This window comes from Periophthalmus magnuspinnatus, chromosome 7 (genome assembly GCF_009829125.3).
Source record: "Periophthalmus magnuspinnatus isolate fPerMag1 chromosome 7, fPerMag1.2.pri, whole genome shotgun sequence".
Taxonomy (NCBI): domain Eukaryota; kingdom Metazoa; phylum Chordata; class Actinopteri; order Gobiiformes; family Gobiidae; genus Periophthalmus; species Periophthalmus magnuspinnatus.
Window position 1 is genome coordinate 29,561,282 of NC_047132.1, and position 26,357 is coordinate 29,587,638.

The 26,357-nt window shown below is 38.9% G+C and overlaps 1 protein-coding gene across 1 annotated transcript in view; it reads right to left on the minus strand.

Annotated features, from left to right (window-relative positions):
• Positions 1 to 317: 317 nt before the first annotated feature.
• The window catches only part of phactr3a (phosphatase and actin regulator 3a), an 80,812-nt gene continuing 54,772 nt past the window's right edge, over positions 318 to 26,357 (minus strand). Inside the window, exons 2-12 of the mRNA XM_033970091.2 lie at positions 23,462 to 23,626; positions 19,675 to 19,842; positions 18,360 to 18,575; positions 18,053 to 18,281; positions 16,775 to 17,022; positions 15,380 to 15,533; positions 2,255 to 2,310; positions 1,840 to 1,901; positions 1,593 to 1,733; positions 1,313 to 1,389; positions 318 to 882 (exon numbers count right to left, since the gene is read on the minus strand). Of these exons, the coding sequence (XP_033825982.1) occupies positions 867 to 882; positions 1,313 to 1,389; positions 1,593 to 1,733; positions 1,840 to 1,901; positions 2,255 to 2,310; positions 15,380 to 15,533; positions 16,775 to 17,022; positions 18,053 to 18,281; positions 18,360 to 18,575; positions 19,675 to 19,842; positions 23,462 to 23,626 (1,532 nt within the window). The 3' untranslated portion in view covers positions 318 to 866. The remainder of the gene's footprint in view (positions 883 to 1,312; positions 1,390 to 1,592; positions 1,734 to 1,839; positions 1,902 to 2,254; positions 2,311 to 15,379; positions 15,534 to 16,774; positions 17,023 to 18,052; positions 18,282 to 18,359; positions 18,576 to 19,674; positions 19,843 to 23,461; positions 23,627 to 26,357) is intronic.

Sequence of the window (26,357 nt, forward strand, 5' to 3'; positions counted from 1 at the left end):
GTCAGCCTCAGCACCGCAGTTTTTATTTGAAGAGAATTATCTGGTATTTTTACGAAGTATTCACACAATCGTTCATGTTTTAATGTTCGGATTTTATTACATATTTGGTTGCTATGGTTTCTGACTAACGTGTTATCTTGATAATAGAACAAATACATGTCAGTGTTAGTAAAAGTGAGTACAGCTAATGGCCTGTTCTGTGACTTTAATACAATTTGTTTATTTATGTATGCGAATATGTTATAAAACAGCTAATAAATTTAATCTGTATCGTTTTTACTACGTTTGCATTTTAATTGAAACTTAAGAAAGAGACACAATTCTTACAAAAGATCTTGTATTTTGAAGACAAGTGGTGCTTACAAAGGTATTCTCTTTTCAGTGAGGACATTAACTTTGTCCCATTCATTGACATACTGTATGTACAGTTCATATCAAACCCTGTCCCCTTCAGAGTCCACACAGTCCCAGTGACACATTATTCAGGTAAGAAAAGTGAAGCTGGTCACATGCACAACTTCGTCCACTACACGGATCACGCCGCCTCATCAAAGGAGTCCATGAAATAGTACAAAATGAACAACACTGACAACACTGTATCCCTCCGCCACAGAGGCAGAGGCTCCTTCAGTCCATCAAGTGGCAGCTTTAAGTGGTCTCCAGGACACGCTGCCATAAACCCTCCACCTCCTTTTCCTCAAACCCTGCCTCCATATGGTACAGTGGCTAAGGGCACTAGAGGAATGCTAAAGATGCACTGAAGACAACGAGGCTCCAGACTCTTTGAACTGTCAGCTCTGAGAAGCTGTCTACAGCCTCAGAAAACCTCTAAGACCTGCATTTCTTCACAGAAGAAAGCACTGCATTCACGGTCGGTGGAACCTGCAACAGAAAAACACAAATATATACATTAGCACATTGCCAAAGCAGGATGCCCTTCACAGCACACAGTTATAACCTCAGCTATTAAGGGGGTCGTTCATCTATTTATATCCCTGTGCTCATAACATTAAGAGCTGCTTTTCTCAGCTCTCGTGATCATTGTTCCATGTCATTGTGGACTCCTTGTCACCAGCTCAGGCTTAGCCAAGGACGCTGACATTTTATCATCTCTCTTTGTGCAGCTGAAGGAGATTTCCTAAGGACAACCTCTACTGCCCCCACCCTCCTCACTACCACCACTCCCATCTATCTTTAGCAACACGCTGCTCTCAGACTAGTGGGGGGGAGCTAAAAATAACCCACTGTAGTCGAGAATAGATCATGCAAACATGTCATTGGACACATAAACACTACTGTCCAGTTCACTGACCTGGTTAGATGTTTGCTGGACGCGTGCACTTCCATCTCCGTGCTTTTGAATTCGTTCAGCTCTTTTCTGATTGCCGCCTGCAGAACAGAGGAGCAGAGCATGAGTGAATAGAGTAATAACATTTGAGCATTATGGCAAAACAAGAGGAGGTTAAGTGAAGATAATAGCCAGAGTTTATAGGTGATAAGGTTGAGGATCAATTTGTGGATTTAGCAGATAAAAGTACAGTCCAAAGAGCTCACTTCATACATGTTCAGTAACGTTGGGTAGAGAGACTCACCTTATCAGCCGCTGAGAGCCGGGTCCAAGGCTTGTCCGCTCTCCGATCGTAGTCCTGAGCTTTGGCCACTTCCACATAGTCACTAAAACGGATTAAAATCTTTCTGTCTCGCAGCTCGTCCACTGTCGGCCGCTGGTTTAACTGTAGAAATAATAAAATTGAATTAGTTAATGTAAACATTCACCGTATCATTTGTCACATTTTAATCAAGTATACAAGTTATTACTCAAATTCAGGGTGGTCTTACCTTTCTATTTAGTCTCTGTTTAATCTCCCGTCTCTCCTCTTGTTCTGTCTGGTCGTTCCTCTCTGAAATCACATAAGAACAATGTGTGAAAATCAGAAATTTAAATATACAGCATTACGTTTCTGCTGTTACTGTCTAAAAAAATCCACATTTTATCAGCTAATTGAGTTGAGTTTGGATTTGTGTGGCTTTAAGAAAATATAGGTCTCAAAACAATGTCATACAATTTTAATGCCCCATAGTTCACCTCAATGCAGTGAACAGTGTGCATCCATGCGTACTTCAGCTTTTGAATTATGCACCATATTAGCCACCATAGTACAGTCAAAGTCGTAGTATTTTAACTCCATACATAATATACTTTTACTGTTGTAGTAGTAAAATATGAGTTTGCAGAAGCTGTCTTATTACTCACGTTTGAGGATGTTCCGACTCTCCAGCTCCTCCACATTTGGTCTCTGGCTCAGCCGCCTGCGGAGAAACACCAGAACCACGTTTTGGACCATTTTGGACTCTTGGAGGTACTGTCCCACTTCTATAGCCTGAGTTGTATTTTTTTCCTAAATGTACGCGTCCGGCAAAGGAATCTCCTATGTCTCCACCTCGCATCCAAAGCGCGGCTGTGATACTTGGGCAGAGGCACTCCCCACATCTGGATAGTTTTAGCAAAGAACTAATCTCTTCTGTTTTAAGGCACGTCCTCGCTGTGAAGGCATTACAGAAGAATTGGTCCCCTGCTCCTAGCTCCTCTCTCTGCCGCTGCTCGGGCTTTTTACTACGACTCCTGCGCTCCGGGAGCTTTTGAAGTGGGTCGTGAGGATGGGCTGCCCTAGTCTCCCTGGTTACTGCATACATAATGAGCAATGGGCGGAGCTATAGAGGCATCCCCAGCCCCTGCCTGCCTCTCTGCTGCTCTGTCTACACTCGGCTACTACCACACTCGCTCACATGACTGTGAGGTAAGAGCTCTGCATTAGGCTGCAAGTCACGCTTTCTTAGGATTTCAGCCATTTTGGCAAATAACTGAGCCACTATGACAAAGAGAAGTATCTAGTGAGCACAGCAGCATAATAAAACCCTGGAAATAATAATGGTCATTAAACCCATCTTAAACCCCAATGCAAAATGTAGCCTGTACACATATTCTTCAGTTTTACATAGCATTTAGTGGGGCGATTAATTGTTTAAAATGTCAGATTATTGCTGCATAAGGTTTTATAACATACGTGTCACAAAATATTAGTAATAAAATCTATTAGCTCTGTACTTTCTCTACAGGTAAATTTTCACAGAAAGTCATTTTTGAAACAATCGTGATTCCATTTATGATTTGTGATTCCAACAATCCTTTTTTTTCCCATTTGCAACACTGCATACACATTACGCTTTGAAAAGACTTTGAAAAGACAGCCATTGTACGTTTTATATATAAATGATATCAAAGCACAATATACATTTTGTTAAATTATGATCCAAACAGCCTATAAATATTGCTTTTCTAATATTGTTCCTTCCCTGCGGAGACATTACCATCCCACACATTTCTTCCATCTTGTCACTTGTTGCCACTTTAATGAGGTTACCATGGCAGCGCTGCCTTGAAACTGTGAGACTTATTTACAGCCTAAAAATAAGATGGGCCTATGCTCTTTGCCATTTGCAGTGGATAGGTGTAAAGTCAATTTTAGACAGCTTTAACAATACAGTGGTTGACCAAGAAAACTTCATAAGATTATAAAACATTACGCTTAGCGGGAGGGAGATTAGGTAATTCATGTCATTGTGACACTCGGCCTTGAAGGTAGTTATCTTCTCATGAATCACGAATCATTACCTATCTATCTAGACTATAGGCTGTTCTGTAAATTATAACTAAACAATGTAACTTTTCTGGTGCAGGATTTCCATGGAGATGTTATTGCTTTGACCGGAATACTCCACAGCAGCAAGGTACTCACACAGAAATGCATATTGTTCAAGGTATTTTACAGAATTAAAAACACCAGTATTTGAATAAACGCAAGACGTAAATATATGGTGCGGTTTAAGACTAGGCTGAGAACCCACCTCTCCTCCCTGGCATTTAATACTAGCCCGACAGGATATGTTGGTGTTTTATTGTTCTTTTCTTATGTATCGTGTTATCTGTGTATTTGTTTTCATTGACTTTTATGTGAAGCAGTTTGGGCAGCTGGCGTTGCTTTAACTCTGCTGTAGAAACAAACTTGAATTATTAAGCTGTACAAGTATCCAACAATAGCACATAATGTTCAGAGAGATGTAAATCAGCGTTATATCTGTGTCCTGTTATTTACAAAATCTCCTCGCACACCTCCATCTTCCGTACCCCTTTACAACCCTAAATAACGTTTGTTTTAAGTCTGTCCAGTTGCATCTTGGTTCAAAGCCCTCTAAAGGACTTCCAAACCAAAACGTCTCCCATGTCTGAACTGGACTTAGTATGAATAATAAATGCAGCCGTCCCCTAGTCCACCTCTGAAGGGCAGAATGCCACGTCACAGCAGGGCCTCTCTGCGCCTTTATCCCAACAGTGAAATGGACACTTTCTAGTTGTGTCCCGGACAACTTCAAAGTTAGGTCACACTCTCAGGACAGGACATGTGAGGATAACACGATACAGATGATAAAAGATCAATAAGAATGTACCAAGATATACATTTCACAGTCTGTTCTTTCTTTAAACGGTACTAAATATTGTTTTTAATTAGTCTATGCAGCAGTGGTTCGCAACTTGTGGTACAGGTTCAAAGGGTCCGTTTGGTAGCAGTGGTTTGCAGTTATAGTGTTTGTTTAAAGAACATCTATTGTGCTTGTGTCTGTTGTATAGTTATAATGTATGACACTTATAATTTGCACATTTTAAATTACTTAAAAAAACTAAAAAAACAAGACTTCTGCGTTAGAAAACTGCAATGGCCAATGGGAGCTGAAAAAGTCACTACTACAAGCTGTTGGCCCTTCTTAGCTAGCGAGTAGTAGATTTTTTTTTCCATTTGTACCAAAAGATCGATGCTGCTGATTTCTACGAGTATCACAGGTTAAGAAAATAACACTGCAGTGGGCGTGTGTCTGTGGCGGTGAAAATGGGAATAAACCAGCAAAATCTTGGTCTTAGTCTTGGAAAATAAGTGATTAAAGATTGCTCTAACACGCATAAATCAGTCTAAACCCAACTTCGAGTGAGTAAATGGTGCGGGGAAACAACGATAACATTGGTAAAAGCTCTGAAAAGTCGATTTTGCAGAAGAGGTCTGCTTTAAGACGAGACACTGCAGGTGAATAGGAAAAAAGTCTTAAACTTAGAGGTATCTATTTGAAGCTTCTGTTATAGTTTACTCACATAAATGTAAGAAAATGTAATGTTTTCAGATAAAAGTAAGGAATTTTATGTGGAAAAACTGCCAAAACATTTACCAGTTTTGGGACATTCAAAGCAGAAACATGATAAGAGCCAGGTTTAAAGTTCTTGCTTGTTTTTGTTGACATATTAGATACTCAAAATATGCAGAGAGGATTTTGGATATCTTATTTGGTATTTGAGTAAACTAGATCCGACTGAAGATTTGCCTCATTTTTTGGAGGTAAACCTTTCATAACTCCTTCTGTATGATTCTTTTCATATATTGTTTAGTACAAGAATGGATAGTTTGGTGTTTGTAGGTGCTACTTTAAGGCGTGATCTTATGGGGGGAAATGCATTGTGAGAAAACGGCCTTTGAAGTTACAGCTTCCCGAAACTCTTAGGCTGCAGATTGATTCAATTAAATATTAAAGCAAATTTCGGTGCTGAGTGGAAAATTTTGTTTCTATATAAAGGCTTGTATGCAAGAGACCAAATGGACCAAAAAACAAAAATGTTTTACACACAGCCACTGGTCTATGGTTAAATTTTCCACTATGACCATTAATTAATAGTCTGTACAGGAAAGATTATGAGAAAATATAACTCAAGGACAGTCCAGACTTGTTTGTTAACTAGTTCAATTGGCCTACTTAACAAAAAGATGGGAACTGAAGAATACAAAAACATCTTCGCTCTAAAACTTTTGTCAGTAGATATAATTGAATTTTCTTTTTGCTACACAGAAATCACTTAATTTTATGCTTCTCCAATAGCAGCCGTTTGCAGTTCTAGTGTTTGCTTGAGGCGAGACTCTGCAGTTGAATAGGAAAAAATCTTAAACCTCAACGTATCTATTTGAAAGTTCTGTTGTAGTTTACTCACATAAATGTAAGAAAAAAATTTATGACAAGTTGTTCATTATGTATTGTTTTCAGATAAAAGTAAGGGATTTTACGTGGAAAAACTGCCAAAATGTCAAATTTTTGGGACATTCAAAGCAGAAACATGAAAAGAGCAGTTTAAATTCTTGCTTCTTTTTGACATATCAGACACGAAAAATATACAGAGAGGATTTTGGATATCTTATTTAGTATTTGAGTAAACTAGATTATAGATAACTAATTTCGCCCTGTTTTTTGGAGTTAATTTTACACACAGCCACTGGTCTATGGTCAGTTTACACCGTGACTCAAGGACTAGTTCAATTGACCTAGTTAACAAACCGACCAGAACTGAAGAAGACACTTGGACGAGCGCCAAAACGTCTTCGGTCTAAAACTTTTGGCAGTAGATAGAATAGAATTTTCTTTTGCTATATATCAGGAATCACTTAATGCTTCTCCAATAGCAGCCTCTATTTAATCACGCCGGCAAACCTTTTCTTTAGCCACAAATACCTTGAGGTTGACTGACACAGAAATGGCTATCAATCTGCTCCACTACCATCAATCACACCAACCTATACATATCGGCAGGTTAGATTAAATATCTTGCTCAAGGACACAATGAGTATGCAATGTCAGCAATGGTGTTTAACAGGGAACCCTCTGTTCAGTAGGACAGTGTCTATAAACCAACTTGTTACGGCGTTTTTAGAGAATTAGTAGTATGTCTCTAACAGGAGAGCTTACATTGTGCTTTCTAGCTAGAGATTTGTTCATTTTATCACACACCTTTAACCTATTTTCAGCCTTAGGTAGCAAAACTGTTTACTGGAATTTACGGCAGGAGGTATTTTTAGCCTCTCCGAACACTGTCTCTGTAATGAGTCACTGACAAATCGCTCATTGTTAATTAGCACATGCGACTGGGCATCCAAGAATATTCTGAGTAATTATGGAGTAATGGTCTCTAGGGCATTTGAATCCGAGAAATGCAAAAATACACGCAACAAAAATAAGTTATGATTTCTCTAGGAGGAGGTTAATTGGCTTATAGGGATTTCACAAGGGGCCAATAGCCACATTAGGGGAAAAAAAGCCACATTAAGTATTGAAATTCAGAGTGTGATGGGCAGTAATCTTTTGTGTTATTTGTGGAGTAAATTGCTTCTAAAATCATTCATCTGTGGCTCTGTCTATAATCAGTTACTTCTATGATAAGATTTTTCTAGCATCTGATTGGTCTCGCTCAATGTTCAAAAGATAAAAGATAGCTGCATTTGGGTTTCAGTTCAATGAGGTTCATCAGGTCTTCTGATTATTTATTTTAATGATTATTTTCCAGTCCAAGGTTTAGTTTGTTTCTATCCCTGACAGTTTGGACTACTCCCTAACGCTCTTCGTCACGTGATGCTGCTGTGTTTCTTTGTCGTAGGCTGAGATGATTAGTGAATTTAGCGTTCATGCCTTGGGTTTGTTATTTAGAGCTATCAGATATTTTGTTCTAAATAGAGTTTAATGGTGAGATGTGGAGTATTGCGTATAATGGGTTGTCAAAAAATAATACTCATATAGGCTACAATACAAAAACCAGTACAGAAAAACAAGTATTGATACATAAAAAAGTTATGAATTGTTTTAATATTAAAGAAACTACTACTGTTTTGTGCTGAAAATTACATTCTGTATGCCCTTGTCATGGAGTCACTCGGCTAGTTCCTGTTTTCTCAAAAAGTGCAGAGCCACTCATCCTGCACCGTTCATTCTCTCTGAGGATTTAGCCGTCGTCCTAAAATAAATCAATATTTTTCAGACAGCGGACAGCAGGTTATGGATGATGGATGATCACAGACGACATGTTAAGACCTTTACGACGATGTAAGTGCTTCACCTCAGGAAACTTGTGTGTTTGTAAAAGTAGGCATTTGTTTCTCAAAGCTAATGCTAATCTAATCTAAATGTCAAAATAGAACACAACAACATTGTTTTTCTTTGCCAAATCCTAGCGCTATTGCTTATTTCAGTTAGCATCAGCATTAGCTTCAAGACACAAACAGATACTTTTCTAAACACAGAAGCTTCCTCCGGTGAAGTATTTACATTGCAATCAAAGTCTTTTCTGTCTGTGATGCTCTATCTGTAACTTGTTGTCCGCTTCTTGGTATTTAAGTATGGATTTATTTTAGCATGACTCGGCTACTTTCCAATGGACACAATGAATGGAGCGGGAAGAGCGGATTCACACTTTTTGAGGGAACCGGAACCTGCCAGGCTGCTCCGTGAAAAGGGCCTATAGAGTATTATTTCCAACACAAAAAAATTTCTTTCTTTAATATTAAAACTATTCAGAACATTTTTTCCCTTACTTTTTTTTAACTGATATTTAAATATTGATTTGTTCTAGCACGACTCAACTAATTTCCAATACTTAATGAATGGAGCGAGAAGAGCGGATTCACACTTTTTGAGGGAACCGGAACCTGCCAGGCTGCTCCGTGAAAAAGGGCCTATTGTGTAGTTTTACTCTGACTGTGGTAGCAAAATTTGTATTGAGTTCTGAGCCATATCGTTTTCAGTTTTGTGACGGCACTACTTGTCACATTGATTTCCCTTATCCTTAGTTCTGTTTCATCACATTCGGGGAAAGCCTTGCCTCTCTGTGAAACCTCCTTTTATCATTTGAGATCAAGTCCGTCACTTTCAAAGCGCAGTTTGTATGAAGCGCTTCCAGCAGGTGCTTAAGACAAACCAACACAAAGCTAAGTGTGTCCTGCAGTGTTGACTATTGCCTTTTAAACAGATGAAACAGAAAATCACTGCCAAAGCCCTGGTGGATTCAGCGATCTGTGTTATTGACCAGCGTTACCGTAGCAACAGCGCCGGTGTCTTTTCTCCCTAGTAACACGCTAATGGGGATCTCACTATCGAAAAGAGACCGGGGCGCCCTCACAGGAGCTGCTATTTACAGAATAGGTTGCTTCAGTGGGTGGTTCAGACAATAGGTTCACGTGGTATTACAATTCCCGTGTTCCAGTGGGAGTATTAGCTAAAAAAAGCTCTTGTTGTTTACTCTAAAGAAGGGAAACATTTAAGAAAATGATGTTTAGAGAAGATGGAATTTGAACTGTCCAAATGCAGATGTTTTGAGCAGGTTTGTGGTTCATACCTTGGTATAGATTTTGGGCCTATTCACGTAAACAAAAACAGGCACAAAGTTCAACATCGTCTCTGTTTTTATGTACCGTATTTTCCAGAGTATAAGTCGCACTGGAGTATAAGTCGCACCAGCCAAAAAATGCATAATAATGAAGAAAAAAACATAAACTCAGATGCGATTTATACAGTATGTGAAATAAGTCGCACCCCTGGCCAAACTATGAAAAAAAGTGCGACTTATAGGCCCGAAAATACAGTATTTATTTTGCTGAGAATGGCAAAAACACCTTTTCTGATTCTGAAAAACCTGTGGCACTGCTGGTCAATTCGTTTCAGGTTGTTTCAGGTTCGTAGACCCAGCCCCCAATAATAATACAAAAAAAGCAACATCAAGTTTTAAAATAGACTTCGATTGGATTTCAAAAATAGACCAAGTAGATTAACCTTAACAGAGTAAAATAATCCCCTATCCTCCATCTGAGATCATCAAATTTAAAAAAATATGACCGCAGCCATTAGAGCCCATTACAGCTTCATTATCCCAGCTCTGCAATATGGATGCCTCATTTGGAGAACTCAGCACAAAAAAGTTGACTCACAGCTCCATCTCACCCACTCCTCACTTCCCCACATCCGTATTGGGTTTCTAAGGTATCCCCAGAATACCAGGAGAATGACGCATTAGGGTTTCTACATAAAAAAACAAAACAAAAAATAGCGTTATACTAAACAAAGCCCTGTCAGAAAGTGTCACAAAAAAGATGAGCAGCGTTGTGTGGGCGTGCGGATCTTCGCCTTGTTCCTCTTTTGTATTAGCTGCCATTTGTTCAAAGACGCTATCAACCCCTTTTTTTTTCTGGAGGTTTCTTTCAGTCTGTTGTCAGTAGCGATTATTTCTGCCGGTTTAAATCTCCACAACACGTTTGCGAGGAGAGAGGGAGTGCTTATGTGTGCATTATTGAACAGGCTAAAATTAGAAACAGTACAGCTCCAGTGGGCTGCGGCCGACAGCGAGGGACTAAAGATAGAAAGGTCATCTGTCAGAGCCCGAATGAAGAGATGAGCTGTCATTATCAAATCGACTTTCTGCTCAATGGAACAACAGGACGTCGCTGCTATAGTTACTCATAAACTCAGAAATGTGCGATTAGATTCACGCTGAGAGCCGTGCAGTAGCTCCACAGCCGTAAAAAAGATAGTTTTGTTGTATAGCACCAACGCCCCTGGGAAATGAGCTCTTTTCTGCTCGCTGTCCTCCTACACGCCAGAGCTATTTTTAGACTGGGTTTCCCTCCAAAATGGTGCAGTGTGCCAGTAATGTGCGATACGTGAACATGAAAAAGCAATATGTGGATTCAAGGCTCGCATGACCCCAGGGGCTGGTCTGGTCCAGTTTTTTTTATTGAATTATTGGCTGGGTGTGGTTAAATATAGCAGTCATGACTATTTATGAAACTGACTGGGGGTGTGACTGTTTTTGTTTTTGTGGAATGATACAGCGTGTACAGTACACAGGAAAGTATTGATCAATATGCACTTATATAACAGTTATTAAATATGCGGTGGTTTGCATTAAAGTTGCTGTATTGACATTCATTTTTTAGCACTTTAAGGTCCTATATTACACAAAATTGACTCTTGTGAGATTTAAGCCATGTTATAATGTTGTTACATCATCAAAAACATTCATAGAGTTGTGTTTTATTTCATTCACACATGTTTGAGTAACACTTTATTCTTAGTCTGTCTACATCTCCAAACCTTGTGATGTCATGTGGTGGTAGTTTTCAAGTTAACAGCTCCTTTTACCTTTAGTTCAGTACAGATTTGCAATTCCAGGGATGAAATAATAACCAAATGATTCTAGTGAAGGTGTCTGAAGTTTAAAAACACAGTGGAGCACTTTCTGTATTACCACATGATGACATCACAAGGTGGAACAGAGTGTTTTCTGTTTGTGCGTTAAACATGTGTGAATGAAACAAAACACAACTCCAGGTCTGATTGTGACGAGGAAAAAACATTCGAACATAGATCAGAAAATAGCATAAAATTTTCACATATTTCTTTTTTTTTTTTTAAGCTGCACTATGTAACTTTTCTGGTGGAGGGGCTGCCACCTACTTTGTTCCATGGAGATGTTATAGCTTTGCCTGAAATGTGCCACAGTTTGGTATTAAACTTGTTTATCTTACATTTATTCAACGACAAGTGTTTTTATTGTGCAGAAAGACCTTGGAAAACAAGCATTGTCACTGTGGGCGGAGTCACCAGTTAATCTCCATGGTGATAGATAAGTCTAATGCCATGCTGTATAACGTTTGAGGCAAAGCAATAGCATCTCCATGGAAACAAGCAGGTGGCAGACCCTCCATCAGGAACGTTACATAGTGCACAGTATAGTAGAAGTAGCACAGTTGGTCAAGATTCAGGTAAACACTTTCTGTTTTGTTTTGCTGACTTGCTTTGACTTTTTAGTTGTATAACACTTTTTATAGCTGGATTAAAATAGACGGATGTTCGCTGCTATTTTTAGCTTTACTGTACATTTGTTTCTATGGCAACGTGATACATAATGTCTGCTCCTTGTTAGAAGCTGAGAAAAAGGTTTGCTGGTTTCCTCATGTTTGCAGTCAACATTTGCCGACTTGTTGCACAGATCACGAAAATGGAGCATATTTTATAAAACTTAATTACTGTACATCAACTTATCGTTCAATAATTGATAGATTGAACGGTAATTTTTTGTGGTCAGTATTTATCGTAGTTACTTTTATCTTTTACTAGTGAGGAACATTTTCTTACTTTTCTATTTGAGCTATAGAGGGTTGAATCCTATGACTCATTATAGATACAAACGATGTACCTGCAGCTCTGGTTTTTCACTGATTCACTTTTTATAGAGAATATTTTGGCAGGATAATGACATTCAAGCGTTATTGTGCCAGTGGAATAAATTCTTCGTTCATCATCTCTATTTCTTTCAGTAATTTTCCACACTTTTCTGTTATCGTGACAGACCTAGTTGAAGCGCTTGTTGATGATTCAAACTCCACTTGCCTATTGCATACTGTTGCTGTGACCTTGGGCAAGACACTTCAGCACCTTCTCTCAGTATGTAGAATGTAGTGGTAGAGCTGTAGCTCATCAGCACTGAGTATGTAATGAATAATGTGGTAAATTATAAAACAGTTTTGAACTTCTGGGAAAAGGAAGTGTGTTGTTATTATTCTTAGACTATGTGCATGCATATTTTAATAAGTGTGCTGTATTTTCATTCTGTTAAACCACAAAAAGGGGAACTAAACATGTACCGGTACATAAGTCTGTGTCAGCCCCTGTGTTTATAGACTGTGCTGCAGCCTCTTACATAAGCCTACATCAGGCTCCATCGCACTTATATGCAAAGTGTTTTTCGCACCCATATTTCCTCCTGCCTGAGAATATGACGCCTCTCTATTCTTCCCCAGAACTCTAAATATATCTTGGGTGCATCGTATACCACAGATGCCTCGAAGAATGAACTCTGATCAGCACATAAGAGGAGGAGTGATACAGCTATAGGTTATGCAACAGCAAGGCGAGCCCCTGTTTGGGACAATGGCGTGAAAAGGCTGAGGTCATATGACACATTCAAACCCGGGCTGTCTGAACTCGGAGCGTTTCCATTGGTGGAGAAAACAGAACGTCTTTCTGTGTCTTGTAGAGAGGCTTCCTGGAATTTGTGTCCTCATAAAACTTGTTGCTTTTAAGATGTTTTGAGACCTCGTTGTACTATTCTCACAGGGAATGATGTCAAAACTACATGCGTGGCATTGGAGGGTATTTTCCAGTAATGTGGACAAATTTCCACAACACTGAGTGTTTATTTAAAGAAAAGCTTCCTGGTACTTAGCTCAGTGCCTTTGGGAACATGGCTCCCTACAGCCATGGGTTTGTCACGAAATATATTATACAAGCAGTGTTTTGAAGTAATAAAACACATGTACTGAAAATACGTATTCTGGTTTAGATACTCTTTCATTTGGTGGTATTCAGAATACAGTTACTTTTTTAATTAAAAGGAATACATGGCGGCACTTTATTGTGGAATATTGACTCTGTACTGCAAATTTTTAGTGAGAAAAAAAAAAAAATTAGACTAATTAGACATAAGTTAATCCATCAAAAACAGGGCAGCAAAAATAAAGCAGTTTGTAAATGACCATATTCCGCCCCATCCACCTTTGCAGTGGTGGCATTTCCGGTTAAGCGATTCATTTCAATGGACGAGTTGGGAAAAGTTTTGTAAAATCTGATATAAAGCAGGTTGATTTGTATAAAATGTTCTATGCTCATGCGACCAACACGTCAACACTGCACTGATTGACTGAGGCTTTAAAACACCTCTGTTGTCTCTATAAAACTTGTTTACCGTCAAACTGGTCAGCCCCAGGCAAAATAATACAACCCCAATGACGATGGCGGTGCCCACGGCAACTTCCAAAATAACGTGGATACTATGTAGTAGTTTTGTCACTAATATCTAATGCAACTTGGTAAAAGTATGACAGCTGGACCCTCTCCTCCTCCCCGCCTGGCCCTCCTCCACCCGCCTCCCTCTCCTCCTCGCCCGGCTCTCCTCCTCCTCGCCTGGTCTTCCGCCTCCTCGCCTGGCCCTCCTCCGCCCCCCTCCCTCCTCCTCGCCTGGCCAATTTTTCTTGTTTTGTCTGATTTTTCCTGTTGTTTTGTTTTTGTGTGTAGGCGTTAAAAAAATAAAATGAATTTAATTTATTCAGAACACAGTACTCTGATTGAATACGGTTTTCAGTATTTTTCCATCACTGTATACATCCATCTAAATGTAGTTATATTTGAAAGTTACTGATATTTTTTTTGTTACTCTTTGCAATTTTTGAGTTGTATTGTTTCAAACTATAGCCTACAATACTTAACTGTCCAATAATGAGTTGAACAATCACACCGGAGCTTTAAAGTATTTTCACAATGGAACAGGTAGAGGGCTTATAGTAGAGTTAGTAGTAAAGTCTGTAGGTATTTTAAATGGAATTGAAGCTGTGGTTCTTTAAAACTGTAAAATTAAATCGTATTTTGTTCCATACTTAGATACTTGGATATTTAGGTAATGTCAAGGCGAATACGTGCTTTTTCCAGATTGCTTGAATACTATAAAACATATCCACAAGAGGAAAGTCAATAATAAACTATGTTATTGTAATTTTTAGTCTTTTAATATACTAGCCCAGTTTAAATAATAAATATCCAGCATAGTAATATCTACAGTTGGAAGAGAGATAAGGGGTACTTGATACTACTTCATAAGTGTTACATGAGAGTCTGGATAATATCTGTTCTTGACTGTTCTCCTGGAGCTCAGCGCAGCAGCAGACTGTGCAGCATAAATCAACTATGATAATCTCTTCACCCACCTCCTCCTACTGCCAACGCTTATGCAACTTTGATGGAAATTAGAATAAAACTGCACCTTCTACCACAAAATATCATAACAAAAATGCAGTCTGTGGACAGTCTGTACTTTAAAGATGACTTTTGTCTAGAATGTTCCACAGTATGGCCTTAAACGTCTATTTTCATGGAGACAAGCTAGAGACACCACGAGGCCACGTTACAGGACAGGTCTGTGGACAATCCGTATTTATCATGCTATTACTTTCCCTTGAATGTTCCAAAGTATGGCCTTAAACGTCTATTTTCATGGAGACAAGCTAGAGACACCACCAAGCCAAGTAACAGGAAAGGTCTGTGGAAAGGCAACCCCGCTCTCAATAAGTATATATGTTTTTAAAGTAATTTCTTGCATTAAAATTTCATACTCTGGAACATTCCCAACAGCCACAGACAATCACATCTCCATGGAAACACCCAGGCAGCAGACCCTTTCAAAGATTTCCATTTTGCCTTCTTTGAAATTGTGTTTTGTGGCATAAATTCCTTGTTTGTACAATGACGTTGGCGGAGTAAGTTACAACCAAATATCATTTTCAATAGCACTGCCAAATGTACTACTAATATAGCAACAATTACTACTACTGCTACTTCCTTACTTCCTTATTTGACCATGTGGGTTTTTTGTCTCTCCAAACCCACGGATGGACACATGGTGAATACTAGGACTTACTTGGCGAGCTTCATCTCGATCTGTTGGCGTATTTCTTGGCGTTCTTGGTCGCTACGTGCTGGGAAAATGTTCCTGTCCTCCAGCTCCTGTTTGCTCGGTCGGTTTCGTAGTTTCACAGTCAGCAGCTCCTTCCTTAACCTGCGAGGAAGTGTGCCTGCGCCAAACGTGAGAAAAGTTTAGCAGCAAATAGGAGACTTGTGAAAGATGTGTGAAGGCTCAAAGCTGTTCATAGCACCGAGAGTTACCAGAATATGCAAAGTCGCACTCAAAACAATCACACAAAGTCCATTTGTAGCAGTGTGAATACAGCGAAAAGCCATATTTTTCAGACTACATCACTGCGTATTAGAGATAAGTGCACACAAGAAAAATGAACAGTAAAAGCTGTGAATGCTACTGCTTCTTTTGTGAAACATTATAGGCTTGTGGTTAAACAGTACTGCTTTTTTTGACTGAATACATTTCAAATATCTTCGTGAAGGGATAAGCTAAGTTCTATGACACCCGTAGTTGTTTACAGTAAGTATCTGTTATTAGATTAATATATTGATTGGGGCCATACGAGCATGTCAAAGGTTAGTATTTGGATGGGAGACTTTAGGGAACATTGGGTGCCATAGTGGGGTGTCAGTGGCAAAAAAACGTTTGTTGTGTCCTTAGGCAAGGCACTTCACCCACACTGCCTAGTATGAAAGTGGTGTGTGCACGCGTGTGGGCACAGAATGGCCGCCTCGCTTCCATCAGTCTGTTTCAGCTTGGTACCAGCAAGTGTGGAGTGAATGAATAATGCTGTAAAGCGTCCTTGAGTGTCCAAAACAGTGCTGTATAAATCTGATACGTTATTATTATTATCATTATTTTAGTTTATTATTATTATTATTATTATTATTATTATTATTATCATTATCATTATTATTATTATTATTGTTTTTATTATTGTTGTTTTTTTTTGTTTTTTTTTCAATTATTATTACATTAAACTATCTTAAGGTGAAAACTGTCACTTGAGTCATAAACTGCATAATATGAGTCAGGTGACAGAACTGAACAAGCTCCTTGAATGAAAGGAAAAACATGATTCACTCTGAAAACTGTTCACTTGACAAAATTCAACTTTCTATTGCTACAGACTCAGCCTGTACGACTGATACGGGGTGAACAAAAGGGTTTGGTATAATTCCTAATAGTTTTAATTTGATAATAAAGATTGAGCTTTGATAATTTTCAGTCTATACAAAATTGACAGGTACATAAACACACTGGCATACTCTAAACATTTTAATTTTCATAATCAAAAGAACACTTCACAAATATGCAGAATAAACATCTTTTGAATGATGAAAAGTCCTCAAAATGTCGCATATAAGCAGTGAGCTGAAACCCTTTAATACAAACCAGAGATGACGGACTCGTTCCAGCTGTCCAGGTCGAAGGGCAGGCCTGAGGTGATGGAGAAGCAGTGGTCCAGCCGAACGTTCTCCTTGTTCTCCTCCGCCTCCTTCTTGGGCCAGTCCGACCCCCCCATACAGCCCCCACCCATGGGTCCCCCGCCCATGGGCCCTGAGTGCTGGTTCTCCGAGCTGCAGGAGCGGGACAGCCGGCCGTCCGAGCACCACAGACTCTGTTCACAACCCTCGTGGACACTGGGAAGGTAAAAAATGATTTCATACATTGTCGATGAATCGGTTTGGGCGACATGGTAATGTGGTTTACGCAGTACAACATAAAATCAGACATGTACTTCCACAGATTTATTTCCAGGTGAGCAGCAAACAAGCAAGTTTACGTGTACAAAGACCAACTTACTGCCCACCCAGGTGCACTCTGGTCTATCTGAACTACCCACCTACAGTATGTCCGCTAGGCGTCCCACAGACTAAACCAGAGACAGAAAAGGTGCTAAGGTAAACTATGAGAATTTAGCAAAACATATAAGAAATATTAACAAAAATATATATTAGATTTGCAAATTAACCCCAAAAAACTGGCAAACTCATTTCACATCAACAGAAGTAATAAACAAATCCAAGAATAAACAAAAATAGGCAAATAGCTTCTACCTAAATACTATTCTAGGTTGAAAATTTAAAAGTAAATGTTGAAATTAGTCTGTTTTTTTTTTTTTTTTTTTTTTTTTTTTTGGAGCAGTATCAAGACAAAACCATGAAGACAAAATAATCTGATGCAGGTAAACACATAAAAAAAACAACCAATATGATGATGATGATAGGGATTCATAATATTATATGTAAGTAAATATATATATATGTTCAAAAAGGAGTGGATAGAAGTATAAATTTACGTAGTTCCACCCCTTTTCCCCAATGTTCAATAACTAATTTTATGTGTTCTGTTTCCTTATCGTTTGACCAAAATATGTTAAAAAATAAAATAAAAAATAAAACGTTTATACTGTCTTAGTTGTTCTTACGTTCACTGATCTGAAGTTAATTTTCCTTCTTAAATTCTAAACCCCTTCCCTCCCAATAAAAAGTCTCTGGGAGGTACTCAGGTGATGTCTCATTATGTATTGGCATCCCTGTAGTAATCTAGTATTCGCTCATTTCAAATTAATTACACAAATTAAAAGTAATAACATCCCAGACTCCATTTAACCAATTTTGTCAGTCTCAGCAGAGCAGTGATTCTATAATGTGATGTTCTGAGTCTCACCTCTCTTGTCTGTTCTTAGAAGCGAATGCTCTCTGCAGTTCCTCCATGATGCAGCTAGGGGGCATGGGAGGGTGGATCATGTTGAGGTGTGGGGAGCCCGAGGGGTTGCCCAGGGGCCCTCTTAAAGGCAGGGGCATCGTCGCCATGGTTTCAGGGGGCCGGGGCGGTGGCTCTTTGGGCTGGAGGTAGGAGTTTGGCAAATGTGTGGGCAGCGACATAGGACCAGGGTCTTCAGCGAGAAAGAGATTTAATAAGAGACTCAAAAATACTTTAAAATGAGTGAGATGTTAGATTTAATGAGGCCTACCATCCCCTGAGCTGTGCTGGGACACTAATTTGGGAGGTACTTGTGGAGGTGATGTTCCCGTTGTGATTTCCGGCTCTGTTGGATCTTCTCCTGACTCGGCTCCGTCCTGAAGCCCGTCGGAGAGCTCTCCCACCGGGTGCAGCTCGTCGCCCCGGGCCTCCTCTGGGAGAGCCATGTTCTCCTCCACACAGCCTCCATCCTGCAGCGGACTGTTCACTACAACAGGCACAGAGCAAGTACTGAGACAAAGAGAACTAGGGCAGAATAATATGGCCTAACATTGGCTAATGACATAAATGACGACACAGTGACGCCAAACAAAAGACTAAGAATAACATCTTTTTTAAGGCCAAGTTATAGTTTTAAGTTCAGTTCCACTCTTCAATCTCTTTCTCTATTATCATTTGTGTTTTTTGTATCTGCACAGTCTCTACAGTCAGTGCTGAAACTGCTCTTGGTGTAACTGAGGGGATGATGAGCGGGTACTCTTTAGAGATGGACTTTGACTTGGGTGTGTCAGTCTAACCTAAGCTTACAAACTGCCATCTGGAAACATGACAAAGCCATTTTTTCATCACAATCCTACTATTACAGTAACAGACTGTTTTCAAGCCCTTTTGTGCCGCCTCCTCCGATTATCAGCTACAGCAAGCTGTCGCTGTCTGTTACATAATATAGTTTGTCATAAACAATTGTTAGTTATACACTGTTTAAATTAGTATTTAAAGCCACTGTGTGTCTTTTTTTTTTTTTTTTTTTTTTTTTTTTTTTTTTAGCCAAATAGACTTAAATACAAGCAAGTTTCCATTTTGGTTGTGTTTATTGCATAAACCTGACTCTTATTTGGCCTGCTTGTTTTCTTTAATATTCCATAGTTTGGCATAACTTTATCTATCTCCATGGAGAATGTTCCAAAATATAATTATAACTATTTCCATGGAATCATGCAGGTAGCGCCGTGCCTCCTCCAGAAGGTTACACATTGTAACTTTAAGAGAGTAATGAACATGACTTTTTTTCCTAAAACCTCACACATACAATATTTGAAACCTTACTCTGCATCACTGTTGAACGGCCGATTCGTCCAACTGTTTGCCAGGAGTACATGTTATTCCCTTGTCTCTGCTGCCCTCTATTGGTCACACAGCAGAGTGTTTCTCTCAGTCCTCCTCTTTCTCTCTATTAAAACTATACAGTATGTAATACAGTAATACAGTAATGTGTATGTGTGCATTATATAAATTTCATTAACATCACTCTAAACACAGTGTTATTTCTACTTTGTTTCTTTTGCCTTGATTAACTTTCACTGTACCTGGAGAGAGGTGGTTCTCATCTGGTCCTAGATACTCCACGCTGCTGACTGTGAGGTTAGCACCAAGAGGACCCCCAAAGCCCCCGAGCAGAACCGTCCCATCTGAGCAACAGCCCTGGGTCGGCGAGGAGGGGTCATGGCACAGAAGACTGCTGGATAATGCTACATCTGTAAGGGAGGAGAGGGTCAGTAAGTCAATCTCTATTCATTACATGTGCACAGCCGGCTCAGCAGTCAGAACAATGCAATTATAACACACAGCTAATGGAATCATGGGCTGTGTCGGTTACTACGCCCCATTCACAAAGTGCTCAATTGTATTATAGTGATGAGGCCATTTTGTGTCCACCTGGAGCAGTGGCAAGGTAAGGCAAGTGTATTTGTATAGCACAAGTCGTGCATATGACTGAAAGGTTTTTATTATGCACTCTTCTGTTTTAATGTTAATTTTATGATGATTATTTGTGATTATTTATGTTTTGATTTGTGTGATTGTAACGTCTTTCTTATTCTGTGAAGCACTTTGAATTACTATGTGTACGATTTGTGCTATACAAATAAACTTGCCTTGCTTTGCCTTTACAGAATAAGACATTAAAATCACAATACAACAAATCAAAACATAAATAATCATCATAAAATTAACATTGAAAGAAAAGAGTGAAATAGAATAAAAAGAATAAAAACCTTTCAGTTGTATGCACAGCTAAACAGAACCATTTGGAGCCTGGATTTAAACATTGTCAGGGACATCTTCAGGAAGACTGTTAGAGGTTTTAGTTGCATAAAATTGAAATGCTGATTCTCCATGTTTAGTCCTGGTTTAGTCCTGGTTTAGTCCTGATTTAGTCCTGTCTCTGGGCACCAGCAGGAGGTGTGTCCCTGAGGTCCTCAGAGTGTGAGATGATTCATCTGGCACGAACATGTGGTACATGTACTTTGGTGCTAAGCCATGGAGTGACTTGTTCACAAGCAAAGCACAACCAGTGCAGAGACCTGAGCACATGACGCATGTGCTTGTACTTCCTGGTTCTAGTCAGGACCCGAGCAGCAGCGTTCTGGATGTCCTGCAGCTGTGTTAAGGCTCGTTTGGAGAGGCCAGTGAGCAGGCCGTTACAGTAGCCTAACCTACTGGAGACAAACGCATAGATGAGTCTCTCCAATTCTGATTTAGACAGTATGTTTTTAGATGGTAAAAAGCTGCAAATGTTATTGTTTGATGTGGCTGTTAAAATTCAAGTCTGAGTCCATTATTACCCCTAGACTTCTAGACTAATTTGAAGGTTTTAGAGAAAGAGACTGGAGGTGACTACTAACACTTTATATTTCTGTGTGGCAAAAATTAAGACTTTAGTCTCGTCTGAGTTTAGCTGAAGAAAGTTGTTTTGCCTCCACACACTGATCTGTTGGATGCAGTGGCAGATTAAATCCACTGGTCCATATTCACCTGCTGCAGTGAGACATAGATCTGAGTGTCATCTGCACAGTTGCTGCGTATTAACTGGCCTAAAGGCAGCAGGTAGAGATTAAACAGCAGGGGTCCCGGGATTGAGCCCTGGGGCACCCCACAGGTCAGGGCCATGTCATCTGAGACACAGTTTTCAATTTCAACAAAAATACTTCCTGTCTTCTAGATGAGACTTGAACCAGCTTAGTGCAGTACCAGAAATCCCCACCCAGTCCTCTAGTCTCTGTAAGAGGATTCCATGATCGACAGGGTTTAACAGGTTCAGTGGTTTCACACCTTCTACCACCGACTGGGATATTGGTCTTTAAATGCATTTACACATCTAGGTCTGACACTACATATAAACCAGATGATATGAACCTTTTACTACTGTGCAATATACATACTAGTTTTTCAGTTAGCACCGGTAAGTTATAAAGAAAATACTTCTTACTGTACAGTACAATAACTACGTGGTATTTGTGGTGTACCTTTCTTTTTTGGATAGGAACCGTAAATGACACAGACAAGAACAAATTGTAATTGCAGCATAAAACGGTATAAACTATTCAGCATGCGAAAAGTAAAACAAATATATAAATGCCTTTGAATTGTAGTCTTTTTGAACAGACACTCTTTTTTCAGTTATTAGAGACGTGATAAGGTGAAGTAAATGCTATGATTTTCCAGTCTTCATGAGGATATAACAAACCTATTAAGTAATTACTGATGCGTAGGACATCTCGTACATGTTCTGTGTATAATTTGCTTCTTTATTAGCATCAGTACAAACGCTCCTGCAGGATCTGTCACTGCTAGCTTCTTCTGATCATTGCTTATTCGTTAGCACAATGAATTGGAGGATGATTCACTCACAGCCCACAGAACAACACAGGAAATTAACATTCTTTTCATTTGGTGTAAAACACTCTTTACTGGAGGACAGAGTATCTCGTTTTGCGTGACTGGGGATCTGGAAGGTTCCCAGGAAACACAAGGGAGCATGAGTCAAGAAACATTTGCCAAGGTATAATCATAAAGCCGAGACAGGCGCTAGTGCTGTTTGAAGTTAGTTTCCATAACAAAGTAATGAATGAATTACAAGTTAATGATAGACGTTTAATATTGTCATCCCATTAAGCTGTTAGAGAATTACTTTGAAGAGTTTGAGATAGAGTGGACCTAACAAAGGGAGACAAGGGGAAATATATAGACCTAATTTGCAAATACAACACATTTTCATCCCGGTTTAAAGCATCTCTGGAGAGTCCACTACCTGAAACGACACTGCTTTGCTTAGATTTTCCACAATATTAGACTTATTCATCTTACATAAATCAACTACATGTGCTTTTTCTTTCTTAAAAATACATGCTTTTTTACTGTAAGCAGGTTGTTTTGAAATCTGACCTGTAACTTAACCTGTTTAATGTCATGCTATAGAACCTAGCAAAGCAATAAGCAAAGCAATAACATCTCTATGGAGACAACCAGGTGGTGTACTCTTCGTTGGAAAGGTTTCGTAGTGTAGTTTCAAAGAATTTTAAGTCAGATTAAGGCAAGTTGTACAATTCATATGCACATGTTTTTTTAGAGAAACAAGACCACAGATAAGTCACTGCGACATAACCTGCTGTCATTTGATTTCAACTCTTCCACTTAATTAAATAAATATGGTCCATTCTTACACTGCTCTTGTGCGTTTAAACTTTATATTTTTTTTATAATAATAATAATACGTTTTATTAATACTGCTCTCTTCATTCCTTAAAATCTCAGAGTTCTACAATAAAACAAGAACTTTAAACCAATACTAAATTATATACTTAAGTAAAGTTTTAGGTACCTGCACTTTATTTTAGTGCATTTTAAACTAGATACTTTTTACTTTTACTTCACTACGTTTGAGAGCAGTATTTGCACTTTCTACGCCACTATATTTTTTTTAACTGGCTTGAAAAGGAAAAGTATTTTTGTTATTGTGAGACCTGCTGAAAAGGCTGAGGGTTTATTTTTTTCAAGTTCACAATTTGAGCAAAGAAAAATACACAAATAAAAACAGGAAAAAGTATCAATTCACTTCTTTCTGTTGAGCTAAATTCAGCACAAACTTTATCAAAACCACTACATTTGAAGCTTTATAAAACCTCAATCTGTGTAAAATAGTTTTGCTTTTTCCTCTATAAATACATTTTTAAACTAATACTTAAGTAGATTTTTTCATTTGATACTTTCACTTTTATTTGAGTAGTTTTTGCTCAGTTATCTGTACTTTTAAGTAACAAAACTGAGTACTTTTTCCACCACAGACTATCCTCCTCCTTTGCAGAAACATGTTACCTGTAGAACTCTGCTTGAGCTTTTCATTTTTCTTTTTCCTCCATTTCCAGGGCTTGAAGAGGCGTCCTAACGTGGCCAGTTTGCTGTTTCTTCTGATTGGTGGAGTGTGCACCCCCGTCACCAGGCATCCTGTCCTCAGCACCCTCTGCTGGTCGGCCACGTCCACTGCAACGACAGGTGAAACAACAATGAACCTATGAAGGAAGCCACTGGAAATTATGCAAAATGAAATATTAATGTAACAGGGAAGATATTGAATTTAAATAAGCACAAATGTGAAAGTGAAACGGCAATTAGCTGGCGCTGAATAAACCATAATGTACTCTAAATGCAGCGAACACATTGAATTACAAAAGCTAATCTGATCAAGGCACACTCTGTCATAGCTATTTCTTCCCCGTGAATACTCTCGCCCGGAGCCATATATCGCATATCAAAATGAATTCATCTCAAAGTCCAAATCTGGCGCAGAGAAACATGACAGCACAGCGGTAGAATCATGTATTATTAGACCAAAAGAGACAGAAGAAGAAGACGAAGAGGCAGATTCCCAGAAAACAACAGGTGTGGTCCCAGCAACAGTGATAAGACAAGCTGCAAAGGGATAGTGTTATGTTTGATTTATGATGTGTGCGTGGGTGTTTGTATAAAGTGAACCCCAAAGCAGGAAATGCATTCGGCAAGATATAGATTTGATACACTTAACACAGCAAAAAAGATCTATATATTGTATTTTACAGGGAAGGTTTCAGCAGCAACTTCTCTTAGAACAATAAAAGATTACAGCGACCCCTAAATATCCTATACATATTCTACCTTAAATGTAGAATATGTTTGGAAATACTCTGTGGTTGCTACTGTTGTTCACTGAAATGGTGTAATCCCTCATTCATCCAGTAGTGGTCCAAAAAAGGAAAAAAGCTCACAAAAAGGTTTCAGAGGGAGTCATTAGGATCACAAATAAAATATTGATATGACGCAATAACTGATATCACGACTAATCTGAAATATTGTGATAAAACAAAGGGCAACTTATTAAAATGATTATGTTACAGTTTTTAAAAGTCAAAATTTAGCTTTTAAGTTTTTATTTTGACAGATTTTCACTAATAGGGTGAGTGTTTGTCAATAATCCGAAGGTTTGCAGGTTCAAATCCCGCTCTCGACCTAAAAAAAAACATCAGCGATAAAGTGGTTAGACCCACAGTTTGGCAGTGCAATTCCAGCTCCCACAGATGATTACTGTCATTGTGTCCTTGGGCAAGACACTTAACTCACCTCGCCCCCAGTGTCTGTGTACATTGGCGTGTGAATGGGTTGCATTGAGAGTCTTGAAGGTGGAAAAGTGCTATATAAAAATGTGACCGAAATAAGCAAATTACTGTGTCAAAAAGTACATTTAAATATCGCAATACAGTAATATCGATATCCCAGCTCCTAACAGCCATAACTACAAATATTCTAATATCTTCTGGCCCTAGTCATCATCACTGTTTTTTAAATCTTGACATTTCGGTTCCCATCCAGAAGCCATTTTCAGTTTGATGGTGCTGTTAGAGACAATGGGAGTTATATTGCTCTGAATTAGATACAATTATTTTAAAGTGAAACTGCCCTGCCTTTGTTTACAAGCTAGTCTCATTACGAGTCGTTACACCCCATGGTCATTTGGCTGACACTTTCACCACTGTTGAGTATTTGATTAGATAGGCAGGTTATTCACTGAAATGTTGTAAGTAGAATAGTTAGGTTATAACGTGAAAAATATTAAAGGACCTGTATTACTCTGAACTCTGTTGTTAATATTGATGTTTCCTCATCACAAACAAACCAGGAGTTGTGTTTTGTTTCATTCACAGATGTTTAACACACAAACCCTTCTTCTCTCAGACAGAAAACACTCTGTTCCACCTTGTGATGTCATCATGTGGTAATACAGGAAGTGCTCCACTGTGTTTTTAATATCCACACACCTTCACTAGAATCATTCGGATACATTTCAGCCCTGGAATTTTGAATCTCTACTAGCAAAAGGTAAAAAAGTAGCTGTTAACTTTAAAACTACCACTTCATGACATCACAAGGTGGAGAAGAGTACCTGAACTTGGGAGATACAGACAGAGTAATTATGCAGGGTTATTGAAACATGTGTGAATGCAACAAAACACAACTCTGGGTATGTTTTTGAGGAGGTAATAACATTTTAACAAGGCTAAACGCTCACAATAGTCAATTTTGCGTAATATAGGACCTTTAAGTTGTAAGTACAAACTTTTACTACATAGAACAAAATAGTACACTACACTAGTTATAATGAGACTGGCATTGATAATGATACAAGACGCATTACAGGAAGTAGTAGCAGCCGCAGCGGTGACACTAAATCATTGTGATGGGACTGTGGTATCAGTGGAATTCATTCTAGCGGCAAAAGTAATTAGTATTAGTTAAGTGTTGCCTGAAGCGTAAGTAGTATTTTGTATGTCGGTGTAATCCCTCATTCATCCAGAAGGGGTACAAGGTATGAAATGAGTCATTCAAGCCCGAGGTGTTTTGATTCAGTATAAAAGTAGCCCGTCACAACAGTACAGTGAACAGACAATGACGGCCAAATGTTCTGATGGAAGTTAAAACGTTTTGAGTTAAAACAGTGCCTAGATAACTACATTCGAAAGCTTTTGTACGAAAACTAAAATGGTAAATGGTCACTTTTCCATCTTCAAGTCACTAAACCCACCAGTGTACGCAGACACTGAGCGTGGGTTAAGTGTTTTGCCCAAGGGAGTTATGGGAGCTGGAATCTGTGGGTCACTGGGTTTAACCACTCTACCAACGATGTTCACGTCTAGAGCTGGATTTGAACCTGCAGCCTTCAGATCCGCAGACAAACACTCGC